Genomic DNA, 22,181 nt, shown 5'->3' with positions numbered 1-22,181 from the left:
AGACATTTCTGTGTCAGGAGGCCTGTGCACTGATAGTACCTAGGTTCCCTTGTCGTCATCCATTCAAATATTGTTCATATGCAACTTTGCGTAATTTTTTCATAAAACATGAAAATTTTTTTTTTTTTTTTTGTCAGTTAAGCAAGGTACGTTGAAGAATTGCCTCATTTTCTCTCCTCCGGCTAGACGACGCCTTCCTCTCGGTTGAGGGACAGGATCCGTTTTAGTTTTCTGTAAAAGGAAACTGTTGAGATGGCTTTTTGTCTGTCCGTCCGCCCTCAGGTCGTAAAAACTACTGAGGAGGCTAGATGGCTGCAAATTGGTATGTTGATCATCCACCCTCCAATCAGCAAACACACCAAATTGCAACCCTCTAGCCTCAGTAGTTTTTATTTTATTTAAGGTTAAATTTAGCCATGATCATGCGTTTGGCATCACTATAGGTACCAACAACACAGGCCACCACCGGGCTGTAGCTGAAAGTTTCATTGGCCGCGGTTGAGTGTTCCATGGGCCGTGGCTGAGAGTTTAATACAGCATTATACGCTGTACAGAAAGCTGGATTGCGTTTTTACTTGTTTTAGCGTTAGATATTTAGATATAGTGTATTGTTTTCTTTCAGTACTGAATGACATTTTCTCCTTTTTAGATAGTGAGAGTCCCTATCTCCCCGACATTATTTGATGTTGTGTAGCGAGGCTTTTGGCCAAATTCGTGACTCTTATCGCAGTATAATTCATGCAGATTTCTTTCCCTCTTTTCTGTCTCCTTAGTTTTTCAAAGAACAAGACTGTAGTTATTTCATCTTTGCGGTGAGGCAGCATGACATGTTATGATTTAACATTTTCACTGAATCATTCACTTGCAGAACTAACTGTTTAGGATTACGGTGACGCTTCCACAGGAAAAAGATTGTTTTTTTTCTTGAAATTTATGACAGTGCTTAAAATGCCCTTCATCTCTCACTTGAATGTCAAAGGCAACAGGAATAAGAGAAATGTTTTAACTTGACAATAGTGGTAAAAGCACTAAAAGAGATATTATAGCCGATATTGTAACGTTAGTAACAGTTGTAGTAGCATTAAGAGAATTATTCTAACTTTCGTGACAATTGTTAGTTTAATGTCAGTGACAATATTAATACCAATAAGTTATTTAAACATTAATAACACTAACAACCGCAACAATTGAGGTATTTTAACCTTAATGACGATTGTGCAATCAGTAAGAGGAATATTTCAATGCAGAAATGCACCACAGAACATCCTTACATATTACTGATATTATGTGATCACACGTTCCTGTTTTCGATTTCCACGGAATTTTGAACCAACGAATGTTGATCATATTTCAAGAAATATCCGGACCCAGGATTTCCATTTTTTACTTTTCATTTTCATGACCAGTTTAAATGTTTTGGGTAATGAGGTAATCAATTCTGTTAGTGGTAACAGCAAGGGTATGCGCTCTCAGAGTAATTCTGATCATAATTTCTATTCTGAGGGTCGCTGCCTACTTATTCAGTTCATGAGCTTGTGATATGCTGGCTTTTGGAAAACATTTGTAAATTTTAAATTCTCAGTGGACTTGGACATGTAAACAAGTTCAGATTCACAAGACTGCAAGAGGAAGGCAAAAAGGAACCCTAATCTTCTGAGTAGAACTAAGACGCTATTTATATTCATAAAGAATGTGGAAATTTATCTTTCCTTTTTCTTCTCCTCAGAAGGAAGGATCTTCGACGAAGACAACGAAGAGCGATGTAGGAAGAAGCGAAATCTTGGTTACAGCAACATCGTTGCCCAGGAGACGCTGGTTGACCTTCAGGAAACAGTTGCTAGGAAGATGCTTCAGAAGCGTCTCGGCGAAGGTATGTGCTGAAAAAAAAAAACACACACACACACACACTCACAAACACGCTCACACGTACAAACAGAAGTTACGCTTGCCTCGTAGAAAACCTATAAACATTAGCAGTCAGTCATTGCTTGTGCAAACAAATAAAAAAGATTCGTGAAATCAAACAATTTTGGCGCTCTATAGATCGTTGTCACTTGGACAATAAAATTATTTGTTTGTTAAACAAAGCATATCGACGCCAAAGTTACATCACATGTACCTACACTACACAATGCAAAACAGACAACGTAACCAGACCTGCATCACTCGTCGAAGATGGGCGTCAGATGTTTTTGATTATTGAACTCGAAGGATTTTGATCATCATCCCATGAAAAATTTCTTTGTTCTAGACGTCAGGGGATTGCTGCAGTCTATGTTGCTTCATATGGACATGCAAAGGGAGAGTCTGCGCAGGATGAAAACCATTCACATGATGGCTGACGGCGACGATTTAAGGAATAAGAGAGCAAGTAAGGAATGAATGAATTTCCCATTTTGAGGTGTCCCTCACTTACAGTAAACTGGGAGACGGTTTTAAATAAATGTCATGCTTTTTCGCAAAATGGAGCCATGAACGACGTGATGTTTTTAATGAACTAATAAAGCATAATATGCTCAGTACTCTAAAGCAAGTACAAGGCATGGGGGCTTACCATCGTATCCTTTGTGAGACATTCACGATCATCTTCACTCCAAATTGAACAGCTTTTGGTTTTGTTAAAGAATAAACTCAATTAGGAAATGTTAGTGCTTACCTACCATCATTTCTACCTTATTTATTGACTCATCTAGCCCTCTCCTAACATTTGATTCATAATGCAACAGCGAGGTTTTCCTTCTGTTACACTTTTCAGACCTTTTCACTGTCAATTTCCTTTTCAGCACTGAATGACCTCATAGGTCCCAGCGCTTGGCCTTTGGCCTAAATTCCATATTCCATCTTGGATCAGTAAACTTTGTTAAAGTTGCTTTGTTCAAGAAGTATTCTTGACCCTTAGTTCTAGTTGTGGTACGTAAATCATCTTAGATGCCACTTCTTGATGCCTATCGCTAACTTTTCCCAATCTTAGGCTGTGCCATTGCCTTACGCCATAGGCTTTACAGTACTGGGTTTGTGGTCCATTGCCTGGAAGTTGACGCTCTCGTGTCTCCTTCCAGAAAGGCTCTAATGGAATTTAATAGTGTTGTTTTTATTACCGCCGCAACTGCTTTTTATGGGTAAGTTTCCATCTCGTTGTTGATTTGTTTAATTTTATTTATTTTCTTTTTATGTTTATGTCTGTTGCTCGACTTCTCTTTGGCGTACTGTTTTTAAATTTTCATTGCATTGTAGACATTCTGTTCTATTTTTCCATACCATGATAGTTATTATTTTCTTATTCCAAATGGATTAGTATTATAATAATCACATCGTCCAATAATTTACATACAAACATAATGCATACGCATCTTCGTTGTGTTTTCTGACCTTCTCTCCTTTTTCCCTGTCCGCCTTCAGGTACGAGGTGTAAGGACCCGTATTTCCCCGTCGGGAGCGAATGTTTCCACGTTGCCTACGAGGTCAAACTCGAATGGCACGAGGCCCTTTCGGCTTGCCATAAACTTCAAGGTCATCTGGCAGAACCCGAAAATCCCAAGGAACTTGTCCGAGCGCTGAAGAAAATCAGTAAGTCTTCCATTCTCTACACGACAAAACCATCATCATGCATGCTGTTCCACCTCTTCACCTATGCCAACCTTTCTCTTTTTTTATCCTGTATCACTGCAAATCTCATCCTGTTAATTCGTCTTATGCTCCATATTCCGAGCAAACAGCACATCTCAACAGCTTCCATCTTTTATTTGCTCATTCACATGCAACATTCACACTTCGCTTCCATGTTGGCTCAACAGTCCCACTTTTAATTACAATTATTTCATCGAGTTTCTTTATGAGAAAACAAAAGAAGGTGAAAATAAAGATAGGAGATCTTACAATGGGGGAAGGTCCCCCCACCCTTGCTTTGGCTTTTAAAGGATAGAAGTAAGAAATTCAAAGTATATAAAATGAAAACAAAATATTACTTTTGACTGACAAATCATCTGCAGATTGTAATGTCTCAATATCACGAAAAGTGGCACAATTAGCCATTGCAAAATATGAATATACCTACCTTTTTTTTTATTCGCATTTGAACAAAACCCAGAAAACTTATTTTACCTTTGAAAGGAATCGTTGAAGGCGCTTTCCTATAAAGCAGTCGGATGAGGCATTGTGAATGTGACTGCCACGAGCATTTGCTAAGCGACCTTCTCTCTCTCTCTCTCCCTCTCTCTCTCCATCTCAATTTCCTTCCGCCAGAGGGCCGATTTAACCGAGCCTGGATCGGGGGAAGCGACGAAGAAGAAGAGGGGAACTGGAGGTGGCTCTCGGGACGATCCTTGTCCGACAGCCAAGACTGGCGCCAAGGGCAGCCCAGCAACTACAGCAAGCACGGCGATGTTCAGCACTGCCTCGCCATCGTGCGACAGACACCGTCGGGAGATCCGCCCCTGGCCGATTTCTCCTGCTGGGCACAAAGGGCGTACGTGTGCGAAACTGAGCCCGAGTGTTAAGGAAGGATAGTGGGAAGAAAAGGAAGGGTTTCGGGCCGAAATAAAATTTTCCATTTGGACTTGGCAGTGAAGAAGAAGAAGAAGAAGAACGCTTCTCATCCGTCCCTCTCTTCGAGGTGTCCGGTGGTAATTCAGACTTACATATTTAAGGCAAGAGTAATCATAAGAAGAAAAATGAGGGTGATAATGATGGTGGTGGTGACGAATTGGGCAAAAAATGTATATGTGTGTTCTTTTTCAAAAAAGAAAAGTTTTGATGATCCAAATGGGGCCACTGATGGCTCTTGATGTTATTTGAAATTACGATCTTTTAGCAAAAGACATTCAGCGATAAGAATCATTGTGATAGTGACGAAGACGATAAAAACAGTTACCGAGTAAAGAAATCATTTGAAAGTAAACCTTATCTTACAATAGGAGACGATAGAAAATTTTATTGAACCTTTATGACCAGGGAGGCGGCAGGCATCGCATTTTTCTGCAGCAAATCATTTTTGTTCACTTTACGCCATTTTCCCTTTTGCATAGGCTGACCCCTGAGGATTGCAAACAGCCCCCTGGTTTCTCAGCAAGTGTCTAGAGTGAAGTTGCTTGCTTCACCCCATTTCTCTTGACCCCAGCAGGCGGTAGGCAGTAAGCCGGGAGCCATTCACAGACTCGCCAAACGCGAATCGGGCACTGTATCGCTCATGCATAGCGCCCACTTTGGCTAATTGCACCTTACAAAGGTAGGCGGTGGGGTCGCCACACGCTTACGCCTTACTAATAATAACGATAATGGAGACGAGAATAAACAAGCACATAATACGCTAAAGGTAAAAGACCATTTAATGAGACTCGTGAATAGCGAGGCAACTGCGATTTCAACAAAGGAGGTTCGTTACTCGGAGACTATTTTGTTATTATACGCTGTTCCTGCGACAACATCACTCGTTCGAGGAAGTAGAGACGAAGAATTTTATATTACTTGCAAAAGGGTAATTAAGCTTAGCAGGGAATCTTTGAAAGGAACTCTCAAGGCCATATACAGTTTCTCTCTCTCTCTCTAAATACTGACATAAATTCACTTCATATCATTGATATAAAGTTTCTTGAGGAGTCGTTTTGTCTTCGTCAGGAAAATCTTTAGTATTAACGCAGGAAATGAGAGCATTTATTTGAAATTTTTTAATAACGATTACTTGAATACGCATTTCCTGTATTTCGTTAAATGATTCGGACTGTATTTGGTCGTATTTCTGAAAGAGCTCGCAATGTAATTGCCTGAATTTCTGCAGAGACACATATATACTGCATTTGTCTGTACCTCCTGTAATCTGTGGTAGCCATTTCCCATATCTGCTTTTCAACCTCCGTTCCGCAATTTTTTTTAATTTCATTTGAACCTCGAATTGACCATTTTCAGAAAGAACACTTCTTTTTATTAGTTATGTGCTTCGTTCCTTATATTTCGAAATGTATTTTCTGTCAACCTACAAATTAACTAAGATTTTTTATGTCATTGCTTGGTCTTTTGATTCAGTCTTAAAATGAAGGAAACAAGAGACTTGGTTGAGATAAACTCATGGATGCTTCAGTCTGTGTAAATCTGTCAAGGTGAAAGAGGACTGAATCACTCTGAATCATTCTGATTCTTGTTTTTACCTTTTGGAGAATGCTGACATTTAATCAGATATAATTTGACCGCCTGTGATTATTGGGAAAAACAGATTAATAGAAAATTTATTAAGTGTCGAGAAAATGTAGGAATAAATTACAACTCCCAAGGGTTTTACCATCAACGCCGTAACATAATGAATCGATTCTTGTCGAGACGCTGTGGAGGTAGGAAGCTGGCTCGTGGTAGAGGAGGTCGGCAGCGGCCACGAAGCCAGCACACCTTTCAGCGACGAGCGGAACAAGCCACCAATGATGAAGCGGTCAGAGATCGCCATAACACGATTCGACGTTGTTTACTACGAGAGCGATAATGAAAAAGATCTCTTTTGTTATAAATAAAGGAGTGGAGATAAAAATCGCATTATATACGCGCTTATTCGACTTTAACGCAAACAGTATTAATTAACGAGAACAAAGGTCCTTTGATGTGTCCTTTCTCAAAAACGGTTTCACACCCGATGTCAAGCGGGAAAAGTGTTTTTCAGATATTACGCTTACAACTTTTGTGGACAGAGAAAATAAACTCACTGTCATCGTCATTATAATACAGAATATTGTTGATTAGTCACGTATCAAGATTAAATCTTGCATTGTCTGACCTTGGAGGTCATCCTCACACACACACGCACACACACACACAAGCTCACACACTCACATGATATTATGACCGAACAGACTGGTAAATGACCAAGACTACAATTTAGTACGTTTCATCCATATTTCGAAAGGGAGTAAGAGACCTAGTAGGGGCCTCTGGATTTGTCCAACCGACAGGACCTTAATGGCAACGATGTCTTCTTGCCACTTCTCTCCTCAGACGTCATCACTTCCTATTTGAAGTTCCGAACTTCTAGTTGAAGTTTAAACGGAAATCTTGCTTCTTTCTTCTTTTCCTGACCTGCTGCCTCTTTCTCAGTACGCTTCTCTCTCTCTCTCTCTCTCTCTCTCTCTCTCTCTCTCTCTCTCTCTCTCTCTCTCTTCTCTGAATCGGTTAGATCCCATTTTATTTCTTCAGATTGTTGGTGAAGAGAGAGAGAGAGAGAGAGAAAGAAAGGACCAACATAAGAACTTGGTTTTTTCAACTATTTATAAACGTTCCTCCGAAAAAACATGGTTAAAAATTTGATTCCATCTATATCCAGACTTACTGTAGACTTAATGAAAATATTATGTATAAATTAATATATATATATATAAATATATACTGTATATATATATATATATATATATATATATATATATATATATATATATATATATATATATATATATATATATATATATATATATAAAGGACCTCATTCAAGTTGGATGGTATCTAATGGAGTATTTATTCAGAAAAAGTTACAAAGCTTTCTTGGACAAACAGTCCACATTATCTAGTATGCGTACTTGATAATGTGGACTGTTTGTCCAAGAAAGCTTGTAACTTTTTCTGAATAAACACTCCATTAGATACCATCCAGTTTGAATGAGGTCCTTTTAGTAATTTTACTATTGCACAGAACAATTGTGTATGTGATAAAGTTAATATATATATATGTATGTATATATATATGTGTGTATACAGTATATATCTATATATATACAGTTTTAAATACAAAATAAAGAAGGTGTAGGGTAATGAATACATAATCAGAACTTTTCCTCCGTGATATGCACGGCTGTTTCAATGAAACGATGCAAATCACATTGAAGGGAGCTAATCTGAATTCCATGGCAGACAGGGTGTTTGCAGTTGAATATACAATACATTCAAAAGGAACAATAAACAAAATCCCATAACAAGGGAAATGATCTACGGTTCGAATGACGTCAGAAGTCGGCTTAACCACATTTGGGCAACAACAGCAGTTCAGAGAGTGTCGAGTATATGCAATACTCAGCGCAGAGATTTTCCTTGCTGCTCACGGAAGCTTTTCTCGGTTATAGCCGCCATAAACTCTGGTGTAAGTGAAATAAAGAAGGCAGTCTGTTTTATCTTATAATTAAGGCATTTCTTTTGCATTCATGAGTATATGTAGAATAAGTAAAACTCACGTAGTCTACATTCTACAATTGTCTATTGTTTATTAACTGATTAATAAAGAACATTTACATAACATTTTGAAGCAACTTATCAACAACTGTCATATCTTGGTGGGATTGGCCTATGTCTTAGTTTGGACTTGAATGCATTGAAGATAATGAGAGAAATGAAGTGGCTAATTATGATCATACACACACATATATGTATATATACATGTGTGTGTATTTTTATGTATGTATCCTTTTCTCTCAAATGACCATACACTAATGGACATTAGCAAGGCACAGTTGGCAATACTGAAGAAGTTATAAAAGTTGCTAAAGCAGAGTTCCGGCATGATTTTGAAATTTCAGTTAGGGAAATTTCAAGCTTAAGGTTAGAAAAATGATGACCATAAGCAACGCGTAATTGCACCAGCACTTTGTCATGGAGAAATCTCGTGAACATATATTATAGCTTTTCATAGGATTCTCGAGTTAATTTTAGTCTTAATGTGAACAGATTTCCTTCTGGCTTTCAGGCGCCATAAACTGGCGTGAACGTAGAGAACAGCTTGAATTAATTGCGGAGAAATATACTAAGTTAACGATCATTTCAAATGATAAAACAGTGACTCGGCATGTATACAATAACTGGCACAAAACAAACAGCGTAATTACCATTCTTATACCTTCCTGCTCGTTCCCTTCACTTCCTGTGTGAAACAGTTCACTCATCTCGACCCCCTTTTTTTCTTCTATTACGAAACGTTCTTTTTCCTCTCTGCCTTTACGATTCCTCTCGTCCCCCTGCACCATGACCCCCCAACCCCAACTCCCAACACTTCGTCCATCCCCTGAAAGCCTGTAGGTCCTACTCCATTCCGTCACTGCTGAAGTCGCAGGACCCGCTCGCAGATGAAGAGAGTGTTGAGGTAGCAAGGGCTGTCGTGAAGGGGCGGGTAGTCGTCGCGACTCAGAATCACGCAGTTTTCGTTTCCCCCGTCGGGTTGTCCCGTGGCCCAGTCCTTCGTCTGGAAAGGCTTCGTGGAGACCCAGACCCACGAGCCCTCGGCGCCTGATTCCTTGGCTCCGATCCAGAAGGACTTGTACTCATCCTCAGCTGCCGAAGAAGAAGAACAGAAGTAACAAAGATGACAGTTAGGGTCAGTAATCATGATAAGGATCACACTTTGACGAGATTGCAACTCATGATTCTGGAATAAAAAATCTGAAATAGAAATTGGTTGAAAATGAGTGTGAAAATTGTCCTCTGATGATTACACATATGGTGATACGCATGTGATGAGCCATTAAAAATGAAATACTGTGTCTGAAGAGTAAGAAAGAACGTCGAGGGAGGTATTATTAGGTAAATGATAGAGGCTAAAACAGAAAACGAACAGAATCATATTTTAAATGTTCAGAATATAGAGCAATATAGAAATATCGGGACAGATTCGTTTCACAGTTCCAGGCTGAACCTTGGGTCCATTGGCTGATTGACTGATTGATATCCGTAAGTTGTCGTTGCGGCAACTAGTTGTCATCAGCTCCAAAAATATTGTTTTTTTGTTTTTAGAAAGAATTCGAACTAAAAAAATCTTGAAGAGACATTTTTATGATTAGTCATCTCGTTCATTAGTACTTTATATAATTTCAACACGGTGCATCTCACTAATTGTATGTTATAAAACTGGTAACAACTGATTAAAGGAAAGAGACATAGAGAATCAAAGTTCATTTTCATATTACGAGTTTATTCTGTAAGTTCCGCCAGTGTTGTTGCCCGAGTTCAGTGGTCCATGCCACATAAACCAGTAACCTGCAAATTCCGTGTAATGAAGTTGCTTTGATGTCAATAGGTACTTAGGGTACCCTCAGTAATGCTCAATTGATCTTTGAATTTTTACCCAACTTGATTCTCAAGCTTTCCTAACAATAAATATTAAGGTCTCGGTTCAGTTTGAGACCTCGTGATTTTGTAAAAGCACCTGATACTGACTAATCACATTCAACTGAAACTAAGCAGTGTGTATGAGTGCTCAGACTGAAATCGCAATTCAGAATATAGAAATAAATATTTATGAAAAATAAACTTTACGTTGTTTTACACTGAACGCCTTAATTCATCCAGACTTATTCAGTCTTTTGACTAAGCTTTGAGAAAACAGAGATAAAGGGATAAGTTTTAGCACCCATGAATATGATCCATAGAATCCTGAATGCAGATAAACCCTATTCATATTTTAATAGAATTTTATAACCTGAGTAATTCCAATATTTGCCAAAACATGAATAAGATTCTGTTTCATTCCATATAAAGTTCACAGCGTCACATAGTATCATGGGAAGATATCTTGGTGCTTGGGTGTCTATTGCTGACGGGACTTATTATCTGTCATACATTTAATTGTGATAAGCTACGTTCTTTAATCATGAAGGCGAAGTTTAACCTAAAACTTCACGACATTTAGTTAGTTTCTTCACATAACTTGCTTCGAATAGCCTGCAGCGTCAAGAGGACTTTCAGGCCATTCACTGACCCATCTTAAACAACACAAGACAAACTTACGGAATTTGTCGAGTAGCGTCGCCCTCAAAGTGTTGACATCATTGGGCACAGCGAGGTCACCACCCAGACCCTTACAGAATTCGCGGGCTTCGGCCCAGGAAACGAGTTTGTATCTGTTGACGTAGAAACATTCTGATCTCACGGGGAAAAAGGGTGGTTCACATTTCGTCCTTTCTGGAAGGCAAAAAATAAAGTTTTATTTCTTGGAAAGATCCAGCAGCCAGTTTGAGTAAAGACTTCTCCAATACTCATGAACATTTTATAGTTGAGGTGAAGCGAAAAGTTTCCCGGAATGGAAAACATAAGTGGTAATTTTGTCCATTACAGTTCAAGCAATTGAAGATAATGAGTGACCAATAGAACCTATTCACCCTAACAAACATTACATCATGTTGAGAATGGGTGTAAAATGATCGGAATTTGACAAATATATCTGCATGTGAACTGAACTATTATCAAAATATATCAAATATAACAAAAGTCCCACTGAGTGCACAAAGCTACATAAATCATTCATTTATCTGGTGGTGACGCTGCTATAGATAAATAATATGTGACAAGAGGTCGGTGATGTCACTGCAACTGACGTCCTTCAGAGACGTATTACCGTTCCATTTCAGTAACTGAACACATGCGCCTTGATCACGTCTCACCTCGCTGTCCAACTTCTTTAAGTTTGCCATATTCCAAAATGAAGAACAAATTTCACTGGTCTCCAAAACTACTCCTTGAGATATTGAGCAGAGCTCGGGCAGCCCAATCACATTAGCATCGAATAACGGAGAACAATATTCCAGTCATATTTCCGTCGCATGAGGCAGGTGAATCCGAACTAATCAGGCATAGCTGGGCAAACCTGCCCCATCAGCATCACTGACAGGAGGGAATCTCCTGATTACCAAACACATTCCACGTAGATTTCGCTAAGCAATGTCGGACGGGAGAAGCGTTTCAACGCTTCCTCTTAGTTCACCAAGGACCACTGCCACGGCTTATCCTGCTTTCGTTCCTTCTTCGCTCCCGTTATCATTGATTTTCGTGAATAATTTATATTCCTTTGTGCGTTCTTAAACGTCATCTGATGATTACCGGTGAATGGCTTTACGTGCTTGATCGCTCCGACTGATTGTGACTTCATCAAAGTGTCAAGGCGAAAAGGGGGAAGGAAGCCGAAGATCTCGAATCCTGATATGATTATTTCTACTTTTTATTAAGGAAACGCTGAGCCAGAACCAATACTTTATGACTCATCGTACCATACCCATAAAAAATAGTACTCGTAATTACGGGAACAAAACTAAGCATGTTTAAAGAATCTCTCTCTCTCTAGGAGAGACAGTACCGAAAAAAAAATTGTTTTCAGTATCAAATTTAAAAACATTAGAAAATGCTAACCGAAGTGGACGGAAACAGTTACTGCAGTCTCAGGGTTATTGACGTTGATGTAAAGAAGGCTTCACAGATGATTCAGTTATAATGACGAACATGACAGTCTTCCTTAGAAGGGGATGACTTCTCAATACAAGTGAAAAATGGACATTTGATGGCTATATAAATACTCAATAAATAAATTTGCATATATTTACTACGCATCTAATCCATACTTCACTTGTGTATTTTATATGAAAGAGTACAGAGGGAAATTCGTGGGAAATGGTCCCAGGCTTGCACGACTGAGATCGATCCTTGGTGCGGGAAGCGATTTAGTCCTCTTCTTCCATATATATATATTATATATATATATATATATATATATATATATATATATATATATATATATATATATATATATACATATGTGTGTGTATGTATGTATGTATAATTAACGTTCACACAGTGCAGTAACCCTCAAGTGCACTTAGTGATAAGTTTTTTCACTCGGCTGAAAGACTGTAACTCACCTGGCCATTGGCCACCGTCTAGAGGTTCTTTGTCTCCTAAAGCAGCAGCAATCATCTGGGTATTATTCATGACTGCAGACGTTAGATCTTGTATGGCTACCGTTAGATTCTGAGTTGCCTCTTCTATATCTGAAAGACAATTGATTATTACACATATGCACATTCAGCTAAGTGCCTCACACTTCACACTTTTCTTAGATGTCGACAGTCTAACTGCTCATTACTTTTTATCGATTCTAAAATATGTCTTTTTTGTTAATTTACCGCCCGTCCCCTTCCCTCTCCCGACTCCTTCTTCCCCTCTGCTCTTCCATTCGATTCCAGTTGGTTCATAATACTTTATTCATGCGAAGAGGCATCATGCTTTCATGGCCTTGCTCAAATCCCGTCATTTTAACTGGAAGTGCCGATGTCATCTGATTATTATGGTGATGATGAATTACCTAAAGTGAGTCAATCTCTTGGTCACTTGAAGAATAAGTAGAAACTTTGAATTTTTTCCAGTGCATCTGGCTCATTCGTATTGACATTTATTCAGTATTTTTGGAGCATTGCCAGTAGAACAAGATATAAAGTAGGCTAAAAATATTATATTCACTCTCCATCCACCCTAATGAATCTAGTACAATCCACGCATGCCTCTCTCTCTCTCTCTCTCTCTCTCTCTCTCTCACCTGGCTTCTCGGCACTGTAGGTCAGCCCTCGGATGTGTTTCAGCGCCTCTTCCAGCGCCCTCTCCACGTCCCTGGGAGATGTTTCCCCACTGACGTGTTTGAGTAGAAAGAGGCCGTGGGCCGCGACAGACAGCACCACGATGTATAACAGCCGCATTTTGTCAACGATCATCTGAGAGAAAAGGAGTCATCCAAAATGAGTTTCCTTCTCCCTTTTTTCCTCGCAGTGTTTTATCTCATTAGGAAAACTGAAATGAATAAATAAATAGATGTTCCAAAACGGATACTTCACTACATTGAACTCACTCTTCGGCGGATTGAGAGCTTGATTGGTTTAATAGTATATCACCTGTTGTCATAATAACAAAGGTCATTAACACGAAGCCACCGTTCAAAGCACATGACTCATGCTAGATATAAAAATCAGTTATTATGGGGTCAGCCTTTTTAATAGACTGGACATCAGTATTACAGAACGTATTACATAACACTGACAATCTTTTGTAAATTCATGGTCACTGCCTGAACCGTAAATAAACATATGATTTTTTTTTTTTTTTTTTTTTAATTACGAGATGTTGCTCTTGCCCCAAGAATTTTGCAGCCTGTCTGAACTGAAATGTGAACAGGAGCATTTACGGAAAAGAAAAAGAGAACACCTCTTACTAGAACTTTCAACATGCAAAAAAGAGCTATATTGTAGGGAATATATTATACTGTCATCGCGGACTCTTTAGATAAAAGACCGTTCCAGTTATTCTGAAGAGATGAACGTCGTGAAAATGAAGTTCATTTGTTTATGCCCTGAAGAAGCAGGAACCAAAGGCTGACTCGAGAAGAATACCTCTGATTCAGCACTCACTCACTCACTCACTCCTCGCGCCTTCCGGGCGAGGATGAAAATAATTATTGTAACTTATGTGATCCAAACTTTCCAGACTTTGATGAGAGGTTTCCAGTCACTAACTTCGTAGTGGGACCAGATCGTAACCTTATTTGTTCAGTTTGTGGTCGATGCTTTCAGTCAGATCTTAACCTTTTTATCTTTTGTTGTCTCTTTCAATCAGATCTTAACCGTTTTATCTTTTGTTGTTGCTTTCAGTCAGATCTTAACCTTTTTATCTTTTGTTGTCTTTTTATCTTTCAATCAGATCTTAACCTTTTTATCTTTTGTTGTTGCTTTCAGTCAGATCTTAACCTTTTTATCTTTTGTTGTTGCTTTCAGTCAGATCTTAACCTTTTTATCTTTTGTTGTTGCTTTCAGTCAGATCTTAACCTTTTTATCTTTTGTTGTCTCTTTCAATCAGATCTTAACCGTTTTATCTTTTGTTGTTGCTTTCAGTCAGATCTTAACCTTTTTATCTTTTGTTGTTGCTTTCAGTCAGATCTTAACCTTTTTATCTTTTGTTGTCACTTCCAGTCAGATCTTAACCTTTGTATCTTTTGTTGTCACTTTCAGTCAGATCTTAACCTTTTTATCTTTTGTTGTTGCTTTCAGTCAGATCTTAACCTTTTTTATCTTTTGTTGTTGCTTTCAGTCAGATCTTAACTTTTTATCTTTTTATGATCTTTAACATTTTTTTTTGTCACTTTCAGTCAGATCTTAACCTTTTATCTTTTGTTGTCACTTTCAGTCAGATCTTAACCTTTTTATCTTTTTGTTGTTGCTTTTCAGTTTAACCTTTTTATCTTTTTGTTGTTGCTTTCAGTCAGATCTTAACCTTTTTATCTTTTGTTGTCTCTTTTCAGATCTTAACTCTTTTTTTATCTTTTTTTGTTGTTGCTTTCAGTCAGATCTTAACCTTTTTATGTTTTGTTGTCACTTTCAGTCAGATCTTAACCTTTTTATCTTTTATTGTCACTTTCAGTCAGATCTTTAACCTTTTATCTTTTGTTGTCACTTTCAGTCAGATCTTAACCTTTTATCTTTTGTTGTCACTTTCAGTCAGATCTTAACCTTTTTATCTTTTGTTGTCGCTTTCAGTCAGATCTTAACCTTTTTATCTTTTGTTGTTGCTTTCAGTCAGATCTTAACCTTTTTATCTTTTGTTGTTGCTTTCAGTCAGATCTTAACCTTTTTATCTTTTGTTGTCACTTTCAGTCAGATCTTAACCTTTTTATCTTTTGTTGTCACTTTCAGTCAGATCTTAACCTTTTTATCTTTTGTTGTTGCAGTCAGATCTTTCTTTTTATCTTTGTTGTTGCTTTCAGTCAGATCTTAACCTTTTTATCTTTTGTTGTTGCTTTCAGTCAGATCTTAACCTTTTTATCTTTTGTTGTCTTTCAGTCAGATAACCTTTTTTATCTTTTTGTTGTCACTTTCAGTCAGATCTTAACCTTTTTATCTTTTTGTTGTTGCTTTCAGTCAGATCTTAACCTTTTATCTTTTGTTGTCGCTTTCAGTCAGATCTTAACCTTTTTATCTTTTGTTGCCACTTTCAGTCAGATCTTAACCTTTTATCTTTTGTTGTCGCTTTCAGTCAGATCTTAACTTTTTATCTTTTGTTGTCACTTTCAGTCAGATCACTTTTATCAGTCAGATCTTAACCTTTTATCTTTGTTGTCACTTTCAGTCAGATAACCTTTTATCTTTTGTTGTCGCTTTCAGTCAGGTCTTAACCTTTTTATCTTTTAACACTTTCAGTCAGATCTTAACCTTTTTATCTTTTGTTGTCACTTTCAGTCAGATCTTAACCTTTTTTTTATCTTTTGTTGTCACTTTCAGTCAGATCTTAACCTTTTTTATCTTTTGTTGTCACTTTCAGTCAGATCTAACCTTTTATCTTTTGTTGTCAGTCAGATCTTAACCTTTTTATCTTTTGTTGTCACTTTCAGTCAGATCTTAACCTTTTTATCTTTTGTTGTCACTTTCAGTCAGATCTTAACCTTTTTATCTTTTGCTGTCACTTTCAGTCAGATCTTAACCTTTTTATCTTTTGTTGTCACTTTCAGTCAGATCTTAACCTTTTTATCTTTTGTTGTTGCTTTCAGTCAGATCTTAACCTTTTTATCTTTTGTTGTCTCTTTCAATCAGATCTTAACCGTTTTATCTTTTGTTGTTGCTTTCAGTCAGATCTTAACCTTTTTATGTTTTGTTGTCACTTTCAGTCAGATCTTAACCTTTTTATCTTTTATTGTCACTTTCAGTCAGATCTTTAACCTTTTTATCTTTTGTTGTCACTTTCAGTCAGATAACCTTTTATCTTTTGTTGTCACTTTCAGTCAGATCTTAACCTTTTTATCTTTTGTTGTCACTTTCAGTCAGATCTAACCTTTTTATTTTTTGTTGTTGCTTTCAGTCAGATCTTAACCTTTTTATTTTGTTGTTGCTTTCAGTTAACTTTTTATCTTTTGTTGTCACTTTCAGTCAGATCTAAACCTTTTATCTTTTGTTGTCACTTTCAGTCAGATCTTAACCTTTTATCTTTTGTTGTCACTTTCAGTCAGATCTTAACCTTTTTATCTTTTTGTTGTTGCTTTCAGTCAGATCTTAACCTTTTATCTTTGTTGTCACTTTCAGTCAGCTCTTAACCTTTTATCTTTGTTGTCGCTTTTCAGATCTAACTTTTTTATCTTTTGTTGTCACTTTCAGTCAGATCTAACCTTTTTATCTTTTGTTGTTGCTTTCAGTCAGATCTTAACCTTTTATCTTTTGTCGCTTTCAGTCAGATCTTAACCTTTTATCTTTTGTTGCCACTTTCAGTCAGATTTAACCTTTTTATCTTTTGTTGTCGCTTTCAGTCAGGTCTTAACCTTTTTATCTTTTGTTGTCACTTTCAGTCAGATCTTAACCTTTTTATCTTTTGTTGTCACTTTCAGTCAGATCTTAACCTTTTTATCTTTTGTTGTCGCTTTCAGTCAGGTCTTAACCTTTTTATCTTTTGTTGCCACTTTCAGTCAGATCTTAACCTTTTTATCTTTTTTGTCACTTTTCAGATCTAACCTTTTTATCTTTTGTTGTCACTTTCAGTCAGATCTTAACCTTTTATCTTTTGTTGTCACTTTCAGTCAGATCTTAACCTTTTTATCTTTTGTTGTCGCTTTCAGTCAGGTCTTAACCTTTTTATCTTTTGTTGCCACTTTCAGTCAGATCTTAACCTTTTATCTTTTGTTGTCACTTTCAGTCAGATCTTAACCTTTTATCTTTTGTTGTCACTTTCAGTCAGATCTTAACCTTTTATCTTTTGTTGTCACTTTCAGTCAGATCTTAACCTTTTATCTTTTTGTTGTTGCTTTCAGTCAGATCTTAACCTTTTTATCTTTTGTTGTCACTTTCAGTCAGATCTTAACCTTTTTATCTTTTGTTGTCGCTTTCAGTCAGATCTTAACCTTTTTATCTTTTGTTGTCACTTTCAGTCAGATCTTAACCTTTTTATCTTTTGTTGTCACTTCCAGTCAGATCTTAACCTTTTTATCTTTTGTTGTCACTTTCAGTCAGATCTTAACCTTTTTATCTTTTGTTGTCACTTTCAGTCAGATCTTAACCTTTTCATCTTTTGTTGTCGCTTTCAGTCAGATCTTAACCTTTTTTTATTTTGTTGTCGCTTTCAGTCAGCTCTTAACCTTTTTATCTTTTATTGTCACTTTCAGTCAGATCTTAACCTTTTATCTTTTGTTGTTGCTTTCAGTCGGATTTAACCTTTTATCTTTTGTTGTCACTTTCAGTCAGATCTTCACCTTTTATCTTTTTTGTCACTTTCAGTCAGATCTTAACCTTTTTATCTTTTGTTGTCACTTTCAGTCAGATCTTAACCTTTTATCTTTTGTTGTTGCTTTCAGTCAGATCTAACCTTTTATCTTTTGTTGTCACTTTCAGTCAGATCTAACCTTTTTATCTTTTGCTGTCACTTTGATCTTAACCTTTTTATCTTTTGTTGTCACTTTCAGTCAGATCTTAACCTTTTTATCTTTTGTTGTTGCTTTCAGTCAGATCTTAACCTTTTTATCTTTTGTTGTCACTTTCAGTCAGATCTTAACCTTTTTATCTTTTGTTGTCACTTTCAGTCAGATCTTAACCTTTTTATCTTTTGTTGTTGCTTTCAGTCAGATCTTAACCTTTTTATCTTTTGTTGTCGCTTTCAGTCAGATCTTAACCTTTTTATCTTTTGTTGTTACTTTCAGTCAGATCTTAACCTTTTTATCTTTTGTTGTCACTTTCAGTCAGATCTTAACTTTTTTATCTTTTGTTGTCGATTTCAGTCAGATCTTAACCTGTCACTTTTTATCTTTTGTTGTTGCTTTCAGTTCTTTTAACCTTTTATCTTTTGTTGTCGCTTTCAGTCAGATCTTAACCTTTTTATTTTTGTTGTCACTTTCAGTCAGATCTTAACCTTTTTATCTTTTTGTTGTTGCTTTCAGTCAGATCTTAACCTTTTTTATCTTTTGTTGTCGCTTCCAGTCAGATCTAACCTTTTTTATCTTTTATTGTCACTTTCACTTTCAGTTAGATCTTAACCTTTTTATCTTTTTGTCACTTTCAGTCAGATCTTAACCTTTTTATCTTTATTGTCACTTTAAGTCAGTCTTTTATCTTTTGTTTGTTGCTTTCAGTCAGATCTTAACCTTTTATCTTTTGTTGTCACTTTCAGTCAGATCTTAACCTTTTTATCTTTTGTTGTCGCTTTCAGTCAGATCTTAACCTTTTTATCTTTTGTTGTCACTTTCAGTCAGATCTTAACCTTTTTATCTTTTGTTGTCACTTTCAGTCAGATCTTAACCTTTTTTTATCTTTTGTTGTTGCTTTCAGTCAGATCTTAACCTTTTTATCTTTTGTTGTCACTTTCAGTCAGATCTTAAGTCAGATCTTAACCTTTTTATCTTTTGTTGTCACTTTCAGTCAGATCTTAACCTTTTTATCTTTTGTTGTCACTTTCAGTCAGATCTTAACCTTTTATCTTTTGTTGTCACTTTCAGTCAGATCTTAACCTTTTATCTTTTGTTGTTGCTTTCAGTCAGATCTTAACCTTTTTATCTTTTGTTGTTGCTTTCAGTCAGATCTTAACCTTTTTTTATCTTTTGTTGTCGCTTTCAGTCAGATCTTAACCTTTTTATCTTTTGTTGTTGCTTTCAGTCAGATTGTTTTCCTTTTTCCGGTTTGCTGTTGTACTGTCAGCCAGATCTTAACCGTCATTTTAAGTTATCTTAGCTGTTTTCTCGGCTTGTTGTCGTCTCTCTCAGTATGCCAGAAAAATGCTTCCTCTCGATCAACTGTCACATTTTTCAGTTGGTTGGTTGTTGGAGTTCGATTCTCGGACGAAGCGGGGGGATTTAGGTAATTTCCAGTGAATCCCATTGTGCACCTAATGACTGATTGACAAATTATGCACCCGGTAGTTAGTCAGCTGTGATTTGTCCCGGCTATGTAAAAGGCACCCAACTTGCTTACATACGCGATGAAAACTGAAAAGGTAGCACATTACACATACACAAATTATATGTGTGTACGTATTATATTTATATATATATATATATATATATATATATATATATATATATATATATATATATATATATATATATATATATATATATATATATATATATATATTATATATATGTAATATATATATATATATATATATATATATATATATATATATATATATATATATATATATATATATATATGTGTGTGTGTGTGTTTGTATACTGTATAATAAATCGTGTCGTTGAAAAAGAGCTGACAAAGTTGTGCCTGAATCAATAGCAAACTGTTCATGTCTTCTGGTGATAGAAAACATCTGGAATGAACATTCATGCCTTTTACATAAGTCTTCCACAGTCTTCCTGAATTTCTGATTGTTTCAAACTCCCTGGTTCTTTTGTGCTCTGTATGACTGACTGAAAGACTCTCAGACGAGGCCACTCATTCGAACATTCAAGCAAAGAAACGCTATGACGAAAAGGACCACGGAACGGCCTACCTGCCAACAGCCACCGAAGCAGAACACGCCCCCACACTGCTACAGGGTAAACTGTGGCTCCTCTCAGGGCTGGCTGGCCTTTCGGTGGTTGAAGTGTGGGGGAGATTGGCCTCCAGTCTCAGAGTCCCCGAAGGTCACACTCGATAAAAGTTTTCAAGGAGCCATTCATGTTCCTGCCGCTGCTGCTGCTAGTGGTCCTTCAGCAACAACAACAGGGCCTTTAGAAATCCTCAGCGTCTTCTCCCTTGCGTCTCTTATCTGTCTCCTCTCTTCCTTAGCATCATGCCCCTTCACATTCCGATCCTCCCACCGACAGCCCATCCATCGTCTTGCCTTCTCTCATTTAGAAGCGAGTGTGATATTTCTTAATAAACAGACAAATGTAAATGCAAACACTGTCTTCGTTAGTAAGGAGGGCCTCTGTGATTCTCAAACTTGCGATGTGTTCGAAAGAATATATAAATGAACACCAAAACCCTCATGATCGAAGAAAAGATTAGAATTATATATATATATATATATATATATATATATATATATATATATATATATATATATATATATATATATATATATATATATATATATATATATATATATATATATATATATATATATATATATATATATATATATATATATATTGAAACGCAACGGAAATGGAGATTTCAAATCTCACTAATTTTGAGAATTGTTTAAAGTCAAAGTTTGACATATGACGGATTGAATTAAAGTCCTTCCTTAAACTCCCTTAAACTCCGTGAAGTCTGGTCTGTTTCAGTTCGAATTGACTTAGGAAAGAAGTTCCCAGAGCCTGAAGTATGTGGAGACGGGGGCAAACGATGGAACTATAGCAGCGGAAGTGGGAAAATAATGTTAAATTCCTGAGTTAGACACAGATCTCATTACTGATACAAAGAGTATATGGAAATTAGTGACTCAAGTTCCCAAATTATTACTTGCCTTAAATGCTTGACTTCGGGCCTCTCTCTCTCTCTCTCTCTCTCTCTCTCTCTCTCTCTCTCTCTCTCTTACTGGAATTCGTGCGCACGCGTTTTCAAGTGCGGGATGACTGCGCGTGCAATAGTGCGTGGGTGTTTTAGGCCTGAAGCGTAAGTGGGTCAGGACACTCCATTCCTTATTTCTCTCCTTATTGAGCCGCTGGCCTCTGACGTCACATTGCTTTATGGTCCTCCTGGGTCTCCACCGTCAGTCTGTTGACTTTGATAAAGGACAGAGAGAGAGAGAAGAGGACAGATAGAGTGAGAGACAGATAGTGATATGAAAAGAGAGAGAGATATGTAAAGAGAGGGAATGAGAAAGAGAAGGAAGGACAGAGATAGAGTGAGAGACAGATAGTGATGTGAAAAGAGAGAGAGAGAGAGAGAGAAATATGTAAAGGGAGGGAATGAGAAAGAGAAGGAAAGACAGAGGAAGAGACAGATAGAAATATGAAAAAAGACAGACAGACAAAGCTATGAAAGGAAAGACAGAGAAACGTGGAAAAATGTACAAAGCAGAAAAAATGGATAACAACAGACAGGTCAGGATATGAATCAATCAAAACTACGAGAAAGAAAAACAGACCTGTGATATGAATTTTGAAATGAAAGCCAAAGAGAGACAGAGTTCTTGAGCGTTTCTTATAGAGAATCAATGCTTCAACATCTACTACTCGAAGGTTTGTGGTAACTTATAGGATGTTCTGGACGTTTTGTTTTTTGGAGAACGTAGATTCATTCATTTTTGAGTTCCAGAGGTCAATGCCAATTTGTTAGGCTCTGCTTGTTCTTTTTCTTCTTGTTCGTCTCTTTCCATCTGTTTACTGTTTCTGTCTTTTTTCTTCCTAAGATCCCATCCGCCGAAGGCGCTTTGCGACACCCGCATACGCACTCATCGTAAGTACAATAATAATACAAACTCACTCTGAAATTTATAAGGCGTAC

The 22,181-nt window shown here is 37.0% G+C and overlaps 2 protein-coding genes across 5 annotated transcripts in view; one reads left to right on the top strand and one right to left on the bottom strand.

Moving 5' to 3' along the window:
* The window catches only part of LOC136851278 (uncharacterized), a 195,397-nt gene that overhangs the window by 1,529 nt on the left and 171,687 nt on the right, over positions 1 to 22,181 (top strand). The window contains exons 2-5 of one of the 2 annotated variants that reach the window (XM_067125263.1): positions 1,727 to 1,870; positions 2,252 to 2,371; positions 3,400 to 3,567; positions 4,243 to 6,511. In XM_067125263.1, the coding sequence (XP_066981364.1) occupies positions 1,727 to 1,870; positions 2,252 to 2,371; positions 3,400 to 3,567; positions 4,243 to 4,496 (686 nt within the window). In that variant the 3' untranslated portion in view covers positions 4,497 to 6,511. Of the gene's footprint in view, positions 1 to 1,726; positions 1,871 to 2,251; positions 2,372 to 3,399; positions 3,568 to 4,242; positions 6,512 to 22,181 lie in introns of those variants that run through there. The other variant, XM_067125264.1, reaches the window with a different exon arrangement.
* LOC136851267 (perlucin-like) lies at positions 8,127 to 20,501 on the bottom strand. Of its 3 annotated transcripts, none has more exons than XM_067125245.1 (5): positions 20,236 to 20,501; positions 13,313 to 13,484; positions 12,639 to 12,767; positions 10,738 to 10,911; positions 8,127 to 9,285 (listed from the first exon to the last, which is right to left on the bottom strand). In XM_067125245.1, the coding sequence occupies exons 2-5, from the start codon at positions 13,482 to 13,484 to the stop codon at positions 9,050 to 9,052; spliced, it is 711 nt and encodes a 236-aa protein (XP_066981346.1). In that variant the 5' UTR covers positions 20,236 to 20,501; the 3' UTR covers positions 8,127 to 9,049. The 3 variants fall into 3 exon arrangements, with proteins under 3 accessions (XP_066981346.1, XP_066981344.1, XP_066981345.1); XM_067125243.1 differs by having other exon boundaries at positions 20,240 to 20,369; XM_067125244.1 differs by having other exon boundaries at positions 13,313 to 13,560; positions 20,236 to 20,364.

This window comes from Macrobrachium rosenbergii, chromosome 23, assembly GCF_040412425.1.
Source record: "Macrobrachium rosenbergii isolate ZJJX-2024 chromosome 23, ASM4041242v1, whole genome shotgun sequence".
NCBI lineage: Eukaryota > Metazoa > Arthropoda > Malacostraca > Decapoda > Palaemonidae > Macrobrachium > Macrobrachium rosenbergii.
The sequence above is the reverse complement of the archived record's forward strand: the minus strand, read 5'-3'. Positions and strand labels throughout refer to the sequence as shown.

What these genes read in the sequence shown, in the direction of transcription:
- LOC136851267 (XM_067125245.1), bottom strand. Translation starts at nt 13,484, where the DNA reads ATGATCGTTGACAAAATGCGGCTGTTATACATCGTGGTGCTGTCTGTC. An exon ending in AGACGGTGGCCAATGGCCAG is followed by an intron (nt 10,912 to 12,638) that starts GTGAGTTACAGT and finishes TTTGCCTTCCAG; the next exon opens with AAAGGACGAAATGTGAACCA. An exon ending in GACGCTACTCGACAAATTCC is followed by an intron (nt 9,286 to 10,737) that starts GTAAGTTTGTCT and finishes CTTCTTCGGCAG; the next exon opens with CTGAGGATGAGTACAAGTCC.